This window comes from Grammomys surdaster, unplaced genomic scaffold (genome assembly GCF_004785775.1).
Source record: "Grammomys surdaster isolate TR1022 unplaced genomic scaffold, NIH_TR_1.0 126036, whole genome shotgun sequence".
In the NCBI taxonomy this organism is placed as follows: domain Eukaryota; kingdom Metazoa; phylum Chordata; class Mammalia; order Rodentia; family Muridae; genus Grammomys; species Grammomys surdaster.
In genome coordinates, this window is record NW_021620849.1 from 4876778 (window position 1) to 4892776 (window position 15999).

General features: G+C 41.8%; 1 protein-coding gene across 1 annotated transcript in view; it reads left to right on the forward strand.

The window, feature by feature from the left end:
* Adamtsl3 (ADAMTS like 3) overlaps window positions 1-15999 on the forward strand; it is a 284359-nt gene that overhangs the window by 227166 nt on the left and 41194 nt on the right. The window contains exons 20-21 of the mRNA XM_028754834.1: window positions 4961-5114; window positions 14297-15371. Coding sequence (XP_028610667.1) covers window positions 4961-5114; window positions 14297-15371 — 1229 coding nt within the window. The remainder of the gene's footprint in view (window positions 1-4960; window positions 5115-14296; window positions 15372-15999) is intronic.

A 15999-nucleotide genomic window follows, 5' to 3' on the forward strand; every position in this document is an offset into this window, starting at 1 on the left:
TCTCTCTCTCTCTCAGTCTGTTTGTTTCCCCCTCTCCCTCCCCCTCCCCCTCCCCCTCCCCCTCCCCCCTCCTCTCCCCCCACTCCAAAACAAAAATGAAAACAACAACAACACAAAATAAAAAGTTCACAAAACCCATGGAGTTAGTTTTGTGTATGCTATCTGATACATGCATTAAAGAAATTTAAGTAGAATTAGCACATAATGGGTAAGACAGTACCCTGACTAGAGATCATACATCACCACGTAAAACCTCCAGTGCCAAAGGGATCTCAAAGACCTCTCCCCAAGCATCACAGGCTATTGTCAAGGCTGTTGGTTACTCTCCATAACCTCATGATAAGTTGTACTGCTGAAGATAAACTTAGTTATATCGTTGAACATGGATAAATTGACCTGGTACCCAGCTAAAAGCTTCATCCTTACTGACTAGCATTCATGATGCTGGAAGATACATTGCATACTAATAAAGAACAGTGATCATTGATATCATCCAGCTACAAACCCTGAGACAAACCCAGAAATCTACTGGCAAGGTATAGTGGTACAAATAGTGAGACAAACCTCATGAGAGTAACCAAACACTTTTTGTTTGGATTTAAGGCCCAGTCGGTAAGATGGAGCTCATACTTGTTACTGCTAATGTGGCCAAGAAACTGAGAATAGATAGTCATGGGCCTTAGTGAAAAACCAACTACCGTTATTCTGCTAAAGAAACATAAAATGACATATTATTATATCCACAGATCAGTGCCTCCCTCTACCCTTATTAGAAAAGCTTCTTGCAGTAGATGGAAACTAACACAGAGACTCACAATGTGCACAGAGAGACTTTGGAGCACTCAGTCCTAAATGATGTGTGTGTGTGTGTGTGTGTGTGTGTGTGTGTGTGTGTGTGTGTGTGTTAATAAGTATACATAATAAAATTGTGCACTATGTAATAAAGTTCAAAAATAAATAGAAACTAACACAACCAAAGATTGCTTCACGAGCAATAACAACAAAATAAGAAATTGTGATTAGAGAGATGATACAGTTGCTGGAATAGATGCCATGAAATGATTGGAAGGGGAGCCACCACGCCAGATGGACGTTGTCCTTTAGAAGCACTGAGGCTGTGGAAGGCAGGCACGCACACTGCCTCACCAGTGTTTGTTAAAGGAACTTCCAATATTGAGATCAAACAGGAACTGTCGGCCTTCTTCCATAAGCATTCATGAGCAGATCATGGGCTATTAGATGCTAAGAAAATACAAACTGGAAGACGGTGGCCTACCTGGGTGTTCTCTTAACTAAAAGATGTGATGGTCTAAGAGCAGAAGAGGTAAACAGAATAAGGAAAGCCCCTTATTTGCCAAGAGCATTCAATGCAGGGAGACAAAGGAGCAGGATCTGAGGGATGGAAGGCTTGACAGAGTGTTCTCTCCGTAATGGTTGCCCTTCGTGTGAAGAGGCAACAAGAGTAGGTCAGAGAATCATCTGACATGCCTTCTTGACGAACCCAGAGGACCAAAATGTTGTAAAGTTGACTCAAATCTCAGACTCTAGAAATTCAAGCACTTTATTTTTTTAAGGAAAATAAGTGGTGAAACATTAAGTATAAAATTTAAAACTAATAAACTAGCAATTGGTTGAGTAGAACAGAGTGTAAATGCCAGAAGTCTTGACATCACCTGGATGACATAATAGATAAACTGGGAATTTGGAAGGAAGTGGTATAACTAAAGTGGGCTTACTTTCTTGCCTTACTTAGCAGAAGGCCCTAGTTATTCTCTCAAGGTAAAAAAAAAAGTCATTAAAATAACTAAGTTTCATGTTTCTTTACTCTTCTATTGTAACTTCAAAGTACTCCTTTTGAAATTAATTATGTTTTTTTTTTAAAAAGAAAAAACAAACCTTCAACAGCTTCCGTAATTCTTTTCAGTTTTCCCATAATGCACTTAATAAAGCTGCATGAGTGCTTTAAATTAGAACTGCATGTACCTGAGGTGATCACTGAGTATTAATGTTACTTTGTAAACAGAAGTTTGGGTCATTCTTGAATGGAGTCTTTCTGTATTGTCCAGCTTTGCATTAACACAGCAATATACCAATTAACCCGTGGAAAGATTTACATAGTTCACACTTTAGGGAACTTCAAAGACACTGGTGCTTGCATCATTCACCTCTGGAGAGTGTGGCGAGCAACACTGGTACGGGTGAGTGGTCACATCTCAATCCAGGAGCTGGGGGCATAAATAGGAAAGGTCTGTGGGTCTCTTTTAAGGGTGGTCTCCCAGGGACCTAAGGAGCCTCCCTTCAGATCCCACCCCTTTAAGGTACGGCTTCTTCACATTAGCACCACTCTAGGGACCATGTCTGTACATACGGGTCTTAGAAGACTTTCAAATTATACCCAATGATACATTTCCCCTCATTTTATTTGGCTTATCGATAACATAGAATGTGAAGTGTGTGCTGGATTGGGGGAGGAATGTTTAAGGCAGGGTAAACATGTCTGTCTCCTCAAATGTATATCATTTCTTTCAGGCAAAACAAAAAAATTCCTCCTAACTTTAATAAATGTACAATCCATTCTTGCTATGTGTAGTCAGCCTACTGGATGATAAGACACCAGAACCTCCTGCTCCTACCTACCTGCAGCCTAGCAGCTACTTATCCGCCCTCCCCATCCTTCTGCCCCCCGCCCTGACTCTCCAGGCTACAGACTTCTTTCTTATATTGGCATTTGTCACTCTGTGCTGGCTCATTTTGCTTAACATAATGACCTAATGACATAATGACCAGTTTCCATCCGTGTTGTCACAGGTGACAGGGTTCTGTTCCTGTGTCAGAATGTGTATTCCATGATACAAATGCACCATGGTCTCTTTATCCACTTATTGCTGATGGACTCTCACGCTTTCCTCTTTCAGCTGCTGTGAACTGCACACACATGGGAAGGCAGATTCCTTTTTGACATACAGATTTCATTTTCTCTGTATGAATATCCACTGGTGGGATTGCCCGAACATGTGGTAGATCTATTTTTTTTTTTTTGAGAAAATTCCATACTGTTTCCCATAATGGTTGCGGTAATTTACATCCTGTGCAGCGATGGAGTGCCAGGGTCCCTTTTTTCCACACCCTTACCAGCACTTGTTACCTTTTGTCTTTTTGTTGAAAGTCTGTCCTACAGGAGTAAGGTAATATCTTACTGTAGTAGAGTGAAAATCATTCATGTGGCCCTTGGTCATTTGAATGTCTTCTCTTAAAAAGTGTCTATTTAAGTGAATTACCCATTTGGTAATAGTGCTACTTGGATTTGCTCACTGTGATTTATGAATCGCTCATACGTACTAAGTGAAACCCTCTTCTCAAAGACACAGGATATAAACCTTTTCTCTCCTTTTGGGGGTCATCTCTTCACTCTGAAAATCATTTCCCTTCCTTTGCTGTGCAAAAGTCTCATTTGACTGTAAAGCTGCTTCCTGTCCCTTTAGGGACATATCCAAAAGTTCTTGTCTATTCCAGTGCACAGACATGTGTGCTCCTCTGTTTTCTCTAGTTGCTTTCAGGTCTTAGGTTTTTCTCTTTCCTCTGTTTTGAGTTGAACATCTTTATAGCAGGTAAGAAGTAAAGATCTAATGTGTGTCCTGTATGCAGATGACAAGTTCCCCAGCAGCACTTACTGAAGAGATCATTGTTTCTCTAGTTGCATGTTCTTGGCATCTTTGCTGAAAATCAGTTAATTGTAGATGCATGGGTTCAGCTTTAGTGTACACCCTTACTCTAGGTGTTTATTTTTATATTAATTCTGTCCTGCCTTGACTAACAGAGCTTTGTGGTTCATATTGAAGCTGCGTACTGCAGGGCCTCTTCCCTTCCATTTTCTCAAGATTGATTCCATCACCATCATCACCATCATCACCATCATCATCATCATCATCATCATTTTTTACAAACTTTAGGATTTCTTACAGTCCCATGAAGACATTTTGAAGGGTATGGCATTAGGTTTGCATTTTGAAGGAATGACTTCAGGTGTGCAGATTGCTTGGGGTGATGTGCACATTCTACAATATTCATTCTTCAGATCTGAGACAGTGGATTCTCTTTCAGGTTTTTGTGTATCCATCTCAATGATTTCCATCAATGTTTTATAATTTTCATCATGCCGATCTTTTACCTTTTGGTTAAATGTATTGTGAACTGCTTAATTTTTGTAGCTGCTATGAACAGGATTGCAGCAATGTTGATTTTTACATATCTGTCTTACACTCTCCGTTTATTATTGTTTTACCTCATAACTGTACAGAGAAAAGTGTATTAGAGGGCTGAGGAGGGCTCAGTCGATAAAGTATTTGCCATGCAAGCACGGAGACCTAGGTCAGATCTCCAGAATCTACATAAAAGCCAGATGTGCTAGTGTACATTCATAACCCAAGCATGGAGGAGGCGGAGACAACTGTATTCCCAGAGCTTGCTGGCCAAACTGTCAAGCCAATTGGTGAATTCTGAGCTGAGTGAGAAACAGTGTTTCAAAAAATAAGATGGAGATCAGCAGTGAAAAACTTGACCTCTGACCTCCACAAGCATGTGCACACACATGTGCATGCATGCGCACGTGCGCATGCACACACACACACTATACACACACAAAAAAATAAGTAGGTATCACTTTTAACATCAGAAATGAAATCATAACTTCTACAACAATAGCTCACTGCCAGTTACTTGCTAATCTCAGAAAGAAGGGACTAAAGAAAGAGAAAATAAGGAAAGGGGGAAATTAATGAAAAAGAAAAGAAAGGGAAGGGGGAGAAGTTGAAAAGAGAAGTTCTCTATATAGTGAAAATCGACCTTGGAGACTCTGCTGCCCCCTGCAGGCTGGCCTGTGCTGCCCCCTGCAGGCTGGTCTGTGCTACCCCCTGCAGGCTGACCTGTGCATGCTCAGTCTAACTAGCTACTCTCATTTCAGTGCTCTGTCACCTGTGGGGTTGGATTCCAGAGAAGAAAGCAGGTGTGTCAAAAGCTGACTGCCAAAGGCCGAAGAGTCCCTGTAGCTGAGATGCTGTGCAGGGACCAGCCGGGGCTCCCTCTTGTGAGACCATGCCAGATGCCCATGTGCAGCAGCAGTAAGTGTGCCACCACATCATCCATGAGTCAGCATCTTCCCTTCCCTTCTTATCCTCAGCCTATCTCAACTCCATGGGTAAAGCTGGCCAAGCAAAACTCCAACTTGCTTTCAGTGGTGAAAGGTAAATTGGGGGAGAGCTGGTTTTACGAACAGTCCGTTTTAAGGAATGTCTGGTCATGAAGTGTGCCTTGTAGGGATTAAGCTGAATTGCTTCTTGGCTTTCTTTGCCAGGAATGTATCTGTATTCACGATATTAAGAGTAGAAGGAGCTGAGTATTTGATGAAAGGTACTTTTTGAGATTTTTTTTCTGTATAACTCGGTATCAGTTACCATCAAAACATGCTTTTAATAAATAGGAGTTTGGGTATATTGCCAATTAACTATAAATCCTGAGCTTGCTGTGACGTTAATAGCACGCTTTCATTCTATTCAAAGCTAATCTGCATGAAGCTTATTAGTGTTTGTGAGATGATGCATATCTATACATTTACATATGTGTATCGTGTAGGTGTAGGCGAGACACAACCACTGAAATCAGGACTGTCACAGCAGCAGCCTCAAACAGGAGGCAGAAAGGTGGCACAGTAAGAAGGGAGTGGGGACCTGGAGGTGACAGCTTCTGGAGCCCATTCCTGCTTTTCTTTTTATTGTCTTCATTCCCCTATAAAATAGCACACATTACATCAGGTAGCCCCGCTGAGCTTGCCTATAGTGAGAAAAAAATCAGAAATGAACTATTGTTATTTTGCTGTTGCATGTGTGTGTATCCTTAGTTTATTGACATTGTCCCTGAAGAAACACACAAAACAAAGCAATCTAAGCATTAAGTTCATTTGAAAAGTAATGAGACTTGTCGACAACCTTCAACAGAAAGCACCTTTCATTTTTATCTCATTTAGTCTCCCTGGCAACGCTGAGAGTCAGACATTACCCTCATTTATAGACAAGGCATGCAAGACTGAAGCAAGACCTGAGTTTTACCCTAGACTCCATGACTGCCAATTGGACCCTTCGCCTGTTTGACCACAAGTCTGTCTGACTCTTGAGCCCACGCTCTTAGCTGCTGGTCTCTGCTGATTCATGGACACCAAGATTTTTTTTTTCTGGGAATAGTTTGAGAACATATTTTCAAAATCTTGACATTCTAAAACCCTAAGATTCCAAGCCTTAAAGTCTCTTGGAAATCAGGAATGTCTGTGGCAAAAGGCACGACATGGTGTTTGTTTTAGTCTCTTGCCTACCTGATTTTTATCAAGGTGACTAAGCTGTAAAGTGCCTTAGAGGGAAGGGAAATTAATGTCATAGCCAGCAGGCTCCTTAAAAATAGACAGAATACCATGTGGAGAATACATCGTGGTCGTTAGGACATGCGATAGACGGGATTGGATTATAAATCATTATGGCATTCAGGAGAGAGAAGAATTTCACAAGCGTTTGGGAGGAAAACAAAATGGGAAAAATCAGGCATTTTTCTTTTTTTGATATTTTATTTATTTACACTTCAGATGCCATTCCCCTTCTCCACCATCCCCCCCCATTAATCCCCTACCCCATCCCTCCTCCTCCTTTTTTGCCTTTATACTGTTTAAATTACAAACAAGTATTAAGGTCAGTTCTAGGTTGAGGAACTAGCAATACAATAGATGCAGATAGTCAAGGAACAAGCAAGACAATAAACCCAGATAGTCAAAGAACATGCACGACAATAAACAGAGTCCAGTAATCACTACTACGATCAATATTTCTAAGGGATTATCAGGATGATCAAAGTATCTGAGCCTACTTCCCTTGTCCTATCCCAAAGTCATTTTCATGCCTGAAGCCTACTTCTTTGTTCTAGCTTAAGATTTAGATTTCTGCCTGTAATTACTTCTTTGTTCCAGCCTAATGTTAGATTCCTTCCAAGCAGCCCATTTCCTTGTCCTTGGCCAATGTCAGATTCCTGCTAGGCAACCTCAAAACCTCTCCCCATCTCCCCCTTTTTATTGCATAAACCATACTGAGCCTGTCTTAGGTCGTTCTAACAAGAAAGCCTTCCTTTCCCATCATGGAATATTCATTATCATATGCACTTCTTAGGTTGGTTAGGCTCTGTGCAGAATCTTACCTGTCTTGGTTTGCCAGACTATTAGATTAATAACTCTGTCTGGGGGGTCCATTTTCAGTTTCAAGTCATGTACTTTGGCTGCCAACATGTTGATGTGGTTAGAGACAAGCTTTAACATGATCAGGAATAAAACTATTCACAGGACAAGAAGGGCTAGCATGATGAAGCTATATATGCCATTCCTGAGGTTTGATCACAATGGAAATACTGACCTCAGACCATGGATAATTTTATCACCATTATCTGCAGCATCAAAGTTCAACAGAGCAGCATTCTTTAAATTCATAATCTCACTATGCAAAGTTAAAACTCCCTGAGAGATGTTGGGATTATGCCAAATACCCTACAGGTGTCTTTAAACTTTTTCTAATTATAATGACAATCATTGTAAATTTTAGAAGTAAAACTACTCCAATGATATTTGTCATGATACTTGAGATGGCTCCAAACTCTTGAACCCTGAACCTCCTTCAGATAATTTGAATAGGTTATAGAGCATCAATCCGTTGTTCCAGACACCTGTATAAATCCTTTTGTCTACTCAGTACATTAGTAACATTTTTTGCTAGATGGTTAACAAAAATAGCTGTCTTAACTCCTTGTGTCAATGCTATTGCAGAAGCATTGATGCTAACAATTAATGAAATTAAAGCTGTTATACCAGCAATAATCAAGCCCAGTACCCTCTTGTTTCTGCTTAAAGCCTATCTCACTTCTTCCAGCATTTTCAAGCTTTTTTCTGATAATTGAGGTTTTCTAATACTCAGGGCAGTAAGACAAAAGCTGGTTGATAGACCCCCCTAACAGACATGCCAGGTTTCAACACACTATCACAATTGGAAATTATACAGTCAATGGAACTTACAATAAATACTGTAGAAGAGACAAAACTATTTTTAGCTTGACAGTTAAAAGGGCCTTAAAACATGTACTAACCCTTGTTTGAAATCCAGATCCTGTCCCAACTTTATCTCTTGCTATCATAACATCATAGTGAACTAACTTCCAAATATGTCTCTGACCATGTCCAGATCCAACCTTTCAAATGAAGACTGCTATTTCCAATATTGGATTGATTTCTAGACCAGAATATGATTGAGTCCTAATAGCTGGTCACCTTTAAGAAAAATATAAGAGACTTTATAATTTCTCTTTTTGATTCTCTGTCCCACAAAGTCTAAAAACTTGAGGCAAGGCAGCTTGTCCCATCTGGGATATAGGCAAGCAAAGCTGGGTCAGGAACATATGCCCAATACAGCTTCCCAGTCACCCAAGCATTTTTCTTTACCCCACTATAGTCCATAGCCTGTTGACCATGTAGGCCATAGAAGAAACAGGAGACAGGATGTTCCTAACAAGAGCCAGCCACTCTGAGCTGACTTACAGTTCTGCCACTGTCTGGTCTCCAGCCATCACCTTTGATAAATGGCACTTGCTTGCCCATGCTGTGATCAGCTCTCTCTGAAGACTTATAAATCATTCTTTCTCTCCAACACTGAATCTTAGGGTCAGATGATGAGCAGAGTACTTTCCCATCCTCTTTCCTGTCTCCATTGCTTCTGTGTTCTCCCCTCCATTCTCCTTAGACATTATAAGGGTCAATAGGTAGGTCTTCAAGACACTTTCTACTTTACTGGAGGACACACCACCAGGTCCTATCTTCCTTACCAATATTTGCCAATACATGGGGCAATCAAGTTCCTTATTGATGACCTTGCTAATACTTAATAGCCACACTTCCCAACCCCAACAATTCTTCCATGCCATCACCATAGTGGGATGACACCCACACTTCCTGTTCTTGTGCCTTATTGGTTAATGACTCACTGTGACATCCAGAACTTCCATATATCCCTATTATTTCCCAACCTTCTGTTCTTGAACTAGAAAGCAGTCTACTTAGTTAGCTTTTCTGGCGATCCATTTAATTGACCCTGTTGCCAGATGAGCTTGCCTTTCCTTATCCATAGACCTCAATTATGGAGAGGCTAAGTGTACACAAGACCATGTATCTTATTGGTTTGAGGAAGGATCAGGGAAGATTTGAGGTGAGAGTCCCTGGTTATCTTTAACTTTAAAGAATTACTTTCAAGTGATTTTTCTGGTCTACTTTTTGTTCTCTGGCTTGAGTTAATGGGATTTGCAAGAATAAATAATGTGACCCTGCCAGCGAGACAGGAATGTTTGTGCTGTCTGAAATAAGCTGGACAATAGTGTGGGACTCCCGTATTTACTAAGAAGTCACTAGAAATTAAACAGAGTAGCTGTTTTCCCATGACCTTGCTGCCATTTTGTTGTGAGTGATCTCATCTTTTATCCACTGGTAACAGTAAGACTGCATTGGCACCATGTTCTTTTGACTTTCTTCTCTCCTCTCACCTCAAATCTGCCCTGATCCTTCCTCAAACAAACAAACAAAAAAACAAATATGGTCTTGCATACACTTAGCCTCTCCATAATTAAAGTCTATGGAGAAGGGAAGCCAAGCCCAGCTATGCCACATTTCCTCGTAAGACACCATTTTAGGGTAGATAACATGTTTAGGATCTGAACAGTGTCCTGGGGTTAGATAAAATGAATGTTCTTGAAGACACTTTTTCTTGCTCTTCAGTTTGATCATTTAGGTGTTTAGTAGGGTTCGACACAGGTAGGAAGGATGTCCCACGCTCCACCTAAAGGCCAGCAGCACTCCATATAGCTGTACTGGAGCTGCTTACCTATAAACATTTCCTGCCAGACTCCTCCTCTGGCTTAGCCCTTTAAAAGCTCAAATTCTTCACTCTGTTGTGTCTATCAACTGATGTTCTTTTCCCTTTAGGACAACCCAAACCCTTAACTAGTATTTTTGAGTTTGTAGCTTGTGCCTAGCCCTGTTTGTAGATTTGTTGTAGACACTCATTTATGATTTTCAGGACAATCTTGTGAAGCGGGTACAACCATTATTTCTTTTAAAAAGAGACTAAAATTAGATAGCCTGTTGGAGTCACACGGTGAGGCACAGGAGATCTGGGCTCTGAGTTCAAGTGAGTGACTCAGGCCCAATGTAAGACATAAACACAACTGAGAATAGCTTATTAGGGAAGAAAGACTCTAGGTAAGAATCCAAAAGAGAAAGTAATGAACTTATCCCTTGGTGACCTTTCCTGAGAGCCTTGGTGTGGTGATAGGAACAGAAGCCAGACTGAAGTTCATTGAGAAATAAAACAGAAGCAAGTAAGTAGAGGCTGTTCTTCCAAGCTGATCTGGGCCATACTATAGTTACGGTGTCTCAGGGGCATCTTAGCACATTGTGTAAGTCCTACTCAAAGCACCTTCATGGCCTCTGATTAGTAACCCTCAAAAATCCGGATGAGAGTCCAGAAACTAACTCCCCACATTCTTTTTTTTTTTTTTTTTTTTTTTTGGTTTTTTTGAGACAGGGTTTCTCTGTGTAGCCTGGGCTGTCCTGGAACTCACTCTGTAGACCAGGCTGACCTCGAACTCAGAAATCCGCCTGCCTCTGCCTCCCAAGTGCTGGGATTAAAGGCGTGCGCCACCACTGCCCGGCTGCCCCCACATTCTTGACATAGCTTCAAATGAGCTTGTCTTACTGGATCCCATGTCAAGTGGAAGAAGAGGGACCCAGTACCAGACAAATGGCCAAATGGAGGGCCAGAGTCTAAGAGGGTTCCAGCAGAGTAATAGGAAGGCTTTAAGGGCTGGGTCATGGCCAAGCCCATTAAGGAGTGACAGAGGCCGATGCTGGTGGAGCCAAGTGTAAATTGCAGCCATGATGGCATGGGGCAGAAATATTGCATGCTTTTTAGAGTCACATAAGGGATATAACAAACAGAGAGACAGAACAAGTATGAAAGGTACTGGGGACTATGCCATAAATATCATCCGGCACCCAGAGTTGGCCTTTACATTAGACTCAAAGACCCAGAAGGAAGAAAGGGTTTCACTTTTTAGAAAAGTCATGATTGTGATATCTCTCATGTCCTGCAGTAATAGAAGAGGTATTGTGATATACCATCATCACACAGCCCAGAAGCCCTTCCGAAAAGATACTGTCTGTGTGGATGATGATGCCCTGGTCTCATCAGGCTTGGCCAGTGTTAGTGTTGGAATAGTTCTAGAAGTGAGAAAGATAGAAATCCCAAATCAGATCAATCTTTTTCCTCCAAGATCTGGTCCAATGACATCATACTCTAGGGACTTCTCTGAAGGGACTCAGGAGAACCAAAGGGAAAACTGGGGAAACTTACTATGTAGTTTCCAAATATGAGTTTCCATATATGGAGCCTTATAGCTTCACAAGTTTCATGAGTGTCTGCCTCCAGGATAATCTTGCTTTACTCCCTGACCCTCTGCTACCTGAACTGCTACATACCCTCAGTGTGAGCAACTGCCAAGGCATGACTAGAAAGGGGAAAATGGAACCATAGGGTTTGCCTTCTATAAATTGTCATACAACTAGAGGAAGATGTAGGTTTCATGCTTCGTTGGTCACGTGTCAGGTACTCTACCCAAAGCTGAGCCCTGCCTGCTATATGCAGGCTTTATGGCCTACCTTAGGAATCAGGTGCTATCAACTCCATGTCTGCATAAGGGACATCTTGAAGGCCATTGGTGAGCCCATGTCTGTGTTGAATCATTGAGTCCCAGGAATCAAAATGCTTGGTGGACCTCACATCTTCCCTGTATTGTCCCCAACCAACCTCATTCAGCTAGATAATTTCCTATAAGTGGTTCAGTCCCCATACTAGTCAATATTCACTCTTTATGGAGAGGAATCTACTGTCCTGCAAGAAATTTTCTCTTCACTTTGCGTCATTACATGGATCCCAGTGTTGGAACTTGGTGCTGTTCTAGAAGACTGAGTTTCAAAGCTATCCATTGGCCATGTTTCTGAGAAACCTGATTACACAAAAGTATGACTTAAAGTACAATGGTACCTGATGCTAAGACCAGATAGAAGCGCTCCCTCCACCATCTTAGGAAAGGACATGAATGTGGCAGTGACTTGAGCAGGATGCTCACAGACAATACGATGCTCTTTCTAATCCCCTTCCTGCCTTACTAGTAGCAGCTCATCAACTGTCACTGAATAGAAGAAACTGGGCCTAGAGTGCCCTTGTCTACCATGTTGGTTTAATTCAGTGGTACTCCAGGATGACCCTCCTCAAGCTAGTTGAGCTTTTCAGTGAGCTGAAGAGCTTTCTAAAACCCTGATGCCTTAACTGCATCCCATAAATTAGAATGTCTTGGAGTATCCATAAGAGCATTGTGATGAGTCAATAACCAGTATCTGTTTATTGATTGGTCCCCTGCTGTGCTCACTAAGTCCTTCACTGTCTGTAGTGATGAGGGGCTATGAATTCATCAAGGAATCCTCTGTATTTTTCTTTTTGGCTTGTTTGCTGCTTGCTTTTGTTTTCCATTATTGTTAAGGGGCAGTAAGTGCGAAAACTTATGTTGTCAATCAAAAACAAATAAACAAAAACCTATATTCTTTGTTTGGCCGTGGCCAGGGTCACATCCTCTGTGAACACTACCATGCCTATGAGGAACCAGATAAGCATGTGTACATGACATTGTCCAGAGATGATCGAGGGCTGAGGGTTCTTGAACAAAACCCAAGGTCACCTTGAGATCAATAGGCCTGAATTTTTAACTGGCTCTGAATAGACTTTGTATGCCAGCTCACTATGCTTGTTCCTCACCAGAAAGATTCTTTACTACAGAAATACTACTTCCAAATCCCAATGGCCACCCACAGGATTCTAGAAGTAATTCTTATGAACAAACATCCCCAAAGTACTTTATAGTTAGTTCCAAGGACCTGAAAAGGCCATCTTCTTGGATCTCAACATGTTATTTTTTTCTCCCACAGTGACTCTTCCAGGGCTGGTAATAGGGTAGGATCTTTAAGTAAATGATGTCATGACCTTCTGAATCTAGCAATGCCTCACTTCTACCACTTGCCAGTGCCTACTAGCCCTCAGTCCCACATCCTGTGATCTGCCCAGGGACCAGCACATATCATCAAAGACTAATCAGACTTCCTCCCACATCATCCCAAAGTAGATGAGCTTCCCTTTGGTAAAACAAGAGTGAACGCTTGTATTTTAGGGGACAGATTGGGCTTGTATTCCCTTTGGTCTCAACCCATTAACTAGAGTCAATGTCTGAGAGCAAATGAGGCTCAGCCCCAACTCTGATTTCCTTAGTCTGTCCTGTGGCTTCCTTTGCCATCTGGCTGGTGGTTGAAGGCATTGTATGAGGGCCCATGTGTGCCTGCTACTGCAAGGTATATGCAATCTAAGTAAATGGGCTTAACTCTCACACTCTTCTGATAAAAGTCCTAACATCATTCTCATTTTGCAGGCAAGAGCTGGGATTCAAATTCAGAGTCATCTGGCTTTAAAGTGCCTATTCTATTATACCATTCTGATTTTGAACACAATCCTTGACTCCATTTCTTCCTCAGACCTCTATGGATATTTGGGTTAGATTCTGAGCTTGATCCATTCTATTATCCTTTTCAGACCTTTTAAATGTGTTCATTCACCTTCTCTTGCCTCTTCCTTCAGATTTGGTGTACCTGTGGTTTAAGCCAAACAAACTCATTGAAGGCTCTGACAGGCAACATATTGCAGAAGCTTCCTATTGATGGAGGCTTGTACACAGACATTAAGGACTAATCAAGCCATATGCCACTGTGGCATAGAACAAACATCCTTCAACTATAGAAGTAACCTTCCCTATATTTTACTGAGTCACTGAACCTCACGCCTTCCAGAGCAGGGCTTCATAAAATAAATATTACATACAAGCAACATAAAATAAATACATACAAGCAACACGCTCAAACTTGCATCCATTCTTGCTGAAGTGCTAGACAGCTGTGAAGCTACCCCCAAGATATGGATGTAAGATATTTTTCATGTTTTCATTCTCATGTTTTTAAAGAATTAGAGAGACAGACAGACAGGCCTAGCTCAACCAGCCTCAGAAATTTTCAGTCAATAACCTTTACTTGTGAGTGATTTCTTTCAATTTATTTTCTTTCCTTTTTCCTCTGCAGAAGCAAAACTGGGAAAAAAGACAAGACTTGGAGAGAGAGGCCCCCAGATTCTTGGTGTCCGGAGAGTCTATATCCAGACAAGGGAGGAGAAGCGGATCAACCTGACTGTTGGCAGTAGAGCCTACCTGCTGCTCAATACATCTGTGATCATCAGATGCCCAGTACGACGCTTCCAGAAGTCTCTAATCCAGTGGGAGAAGGATGGCCATTGCCTGAAGAACTCTAAGCAGCTTGGCATCACCAAGTCAGGTTCACTGAAAATCCACAGTCTCGCCGCTCCTGACATTGGTGTGTACAGATGCATCGCGGGCTCTGCACAGGAAACAGTTGTTCTCAAGCTCATTGGGACTGACAACCGACTCATTGCACACCCATCCCTACGAGAGCACTTGAGGGGTCACCCTGGGGTGGACCATCATGAAGCCAATAGTTTGGGAGCCACATGGCATAAAATGCGCCAGATGTGGAATAATAAAAATGACCTTTATCTGCGGGATGGTGAAATCAATAAGCAGCCTTTCTTGAGAGCTCTGTTCGGGCCGTGTAGGACCTCTGAAGGAAATGACAACTCCTGGGAGTTTAAGAACAAGCAGTTTGAAGCAGCCATGAAGCAGGGAGCCTACAGCATGGACACAGCCCAATTTGATGAGCTTATAAGAAATATGAGCCAGCTTATGGAGACGGGAGAAGCTAGTGATGACCTTGCATCCCAGATGATATATCAGCTAGTAGCTGAGTTGGCCAAGGCTCAGTCAACGCCTGTGCAGTGGAGGGGCATCCATGAGGAAGATGCACCTGAGGCTCAGCTCAGAGGGGAGACAGGAAGAATTCCTAAAAGCCCCACAGTTAAACACTCAGGCAAGCTGACTTTTAAGCCAAAAGGACCTGTTCTCATGAGGCAAACCCTACCCCCTTCAGTTTCCTTTAACAAAACAATAAATGCAAGAATTGGGAATACAGTGTACATTACAAAAAGCACAGAGGTCATCAATATCCTTTGCAACCTCATTACTCCCAGCAGTGAGGCCACATACACATGGACCAAGGATGGAACGCTGCTGCAGCCCTCTGTGAAGTGAGTACCTAAGGGCCCCCTTTGGTAGGACATTATTGGTCCCTAGTTTAGTTTCCTTGGAAACTTTCACATTTCTTCTCCTAAGAAGAAATGCTCTCTCTGTGTGTGTGTGTGTGTGTGTGTGTGTGTGTGTGTGTGTGTGTGTGTGTGTGCAAACAAAATCTAGGAACAACAAATGAGAAAAAAACAGGATATTTGGCTTTCTGGGACTGGTTTAATTTGTTTAGTACTGATAAAGAATGATAAAGGCCTATTAAGGAAAAACTCATGGTAAAGAGAATAGAATCACTGGCCTAGGTGGACACCTAAAATTAAAGTTGGGCAAGTCAAATCATATGTCCAAGGGACCATTATATCACTAAAGGAGGAGGGTCTTTCCCCTAGCACAGCAGGCCCACCGTAAGCCATGCTAACTAAAGAGACAGGCGGACTAAATACTGCTTAAGAAAGGTACTTTACTTTTCTTTTCTAGAATTACTGTACTACAGGCCAGTTTCTGCAAATCACAGTGTGGTTGTTCTGAGGTTCTGGGTCTTACTTAGAATCATGGAACTTATTTTCTTATCCTAGCATGATGTTGTTGTTTCTTCTTCTTCTTCTTCTTCTTCTTCTTCTTCTTCTTCTTCTT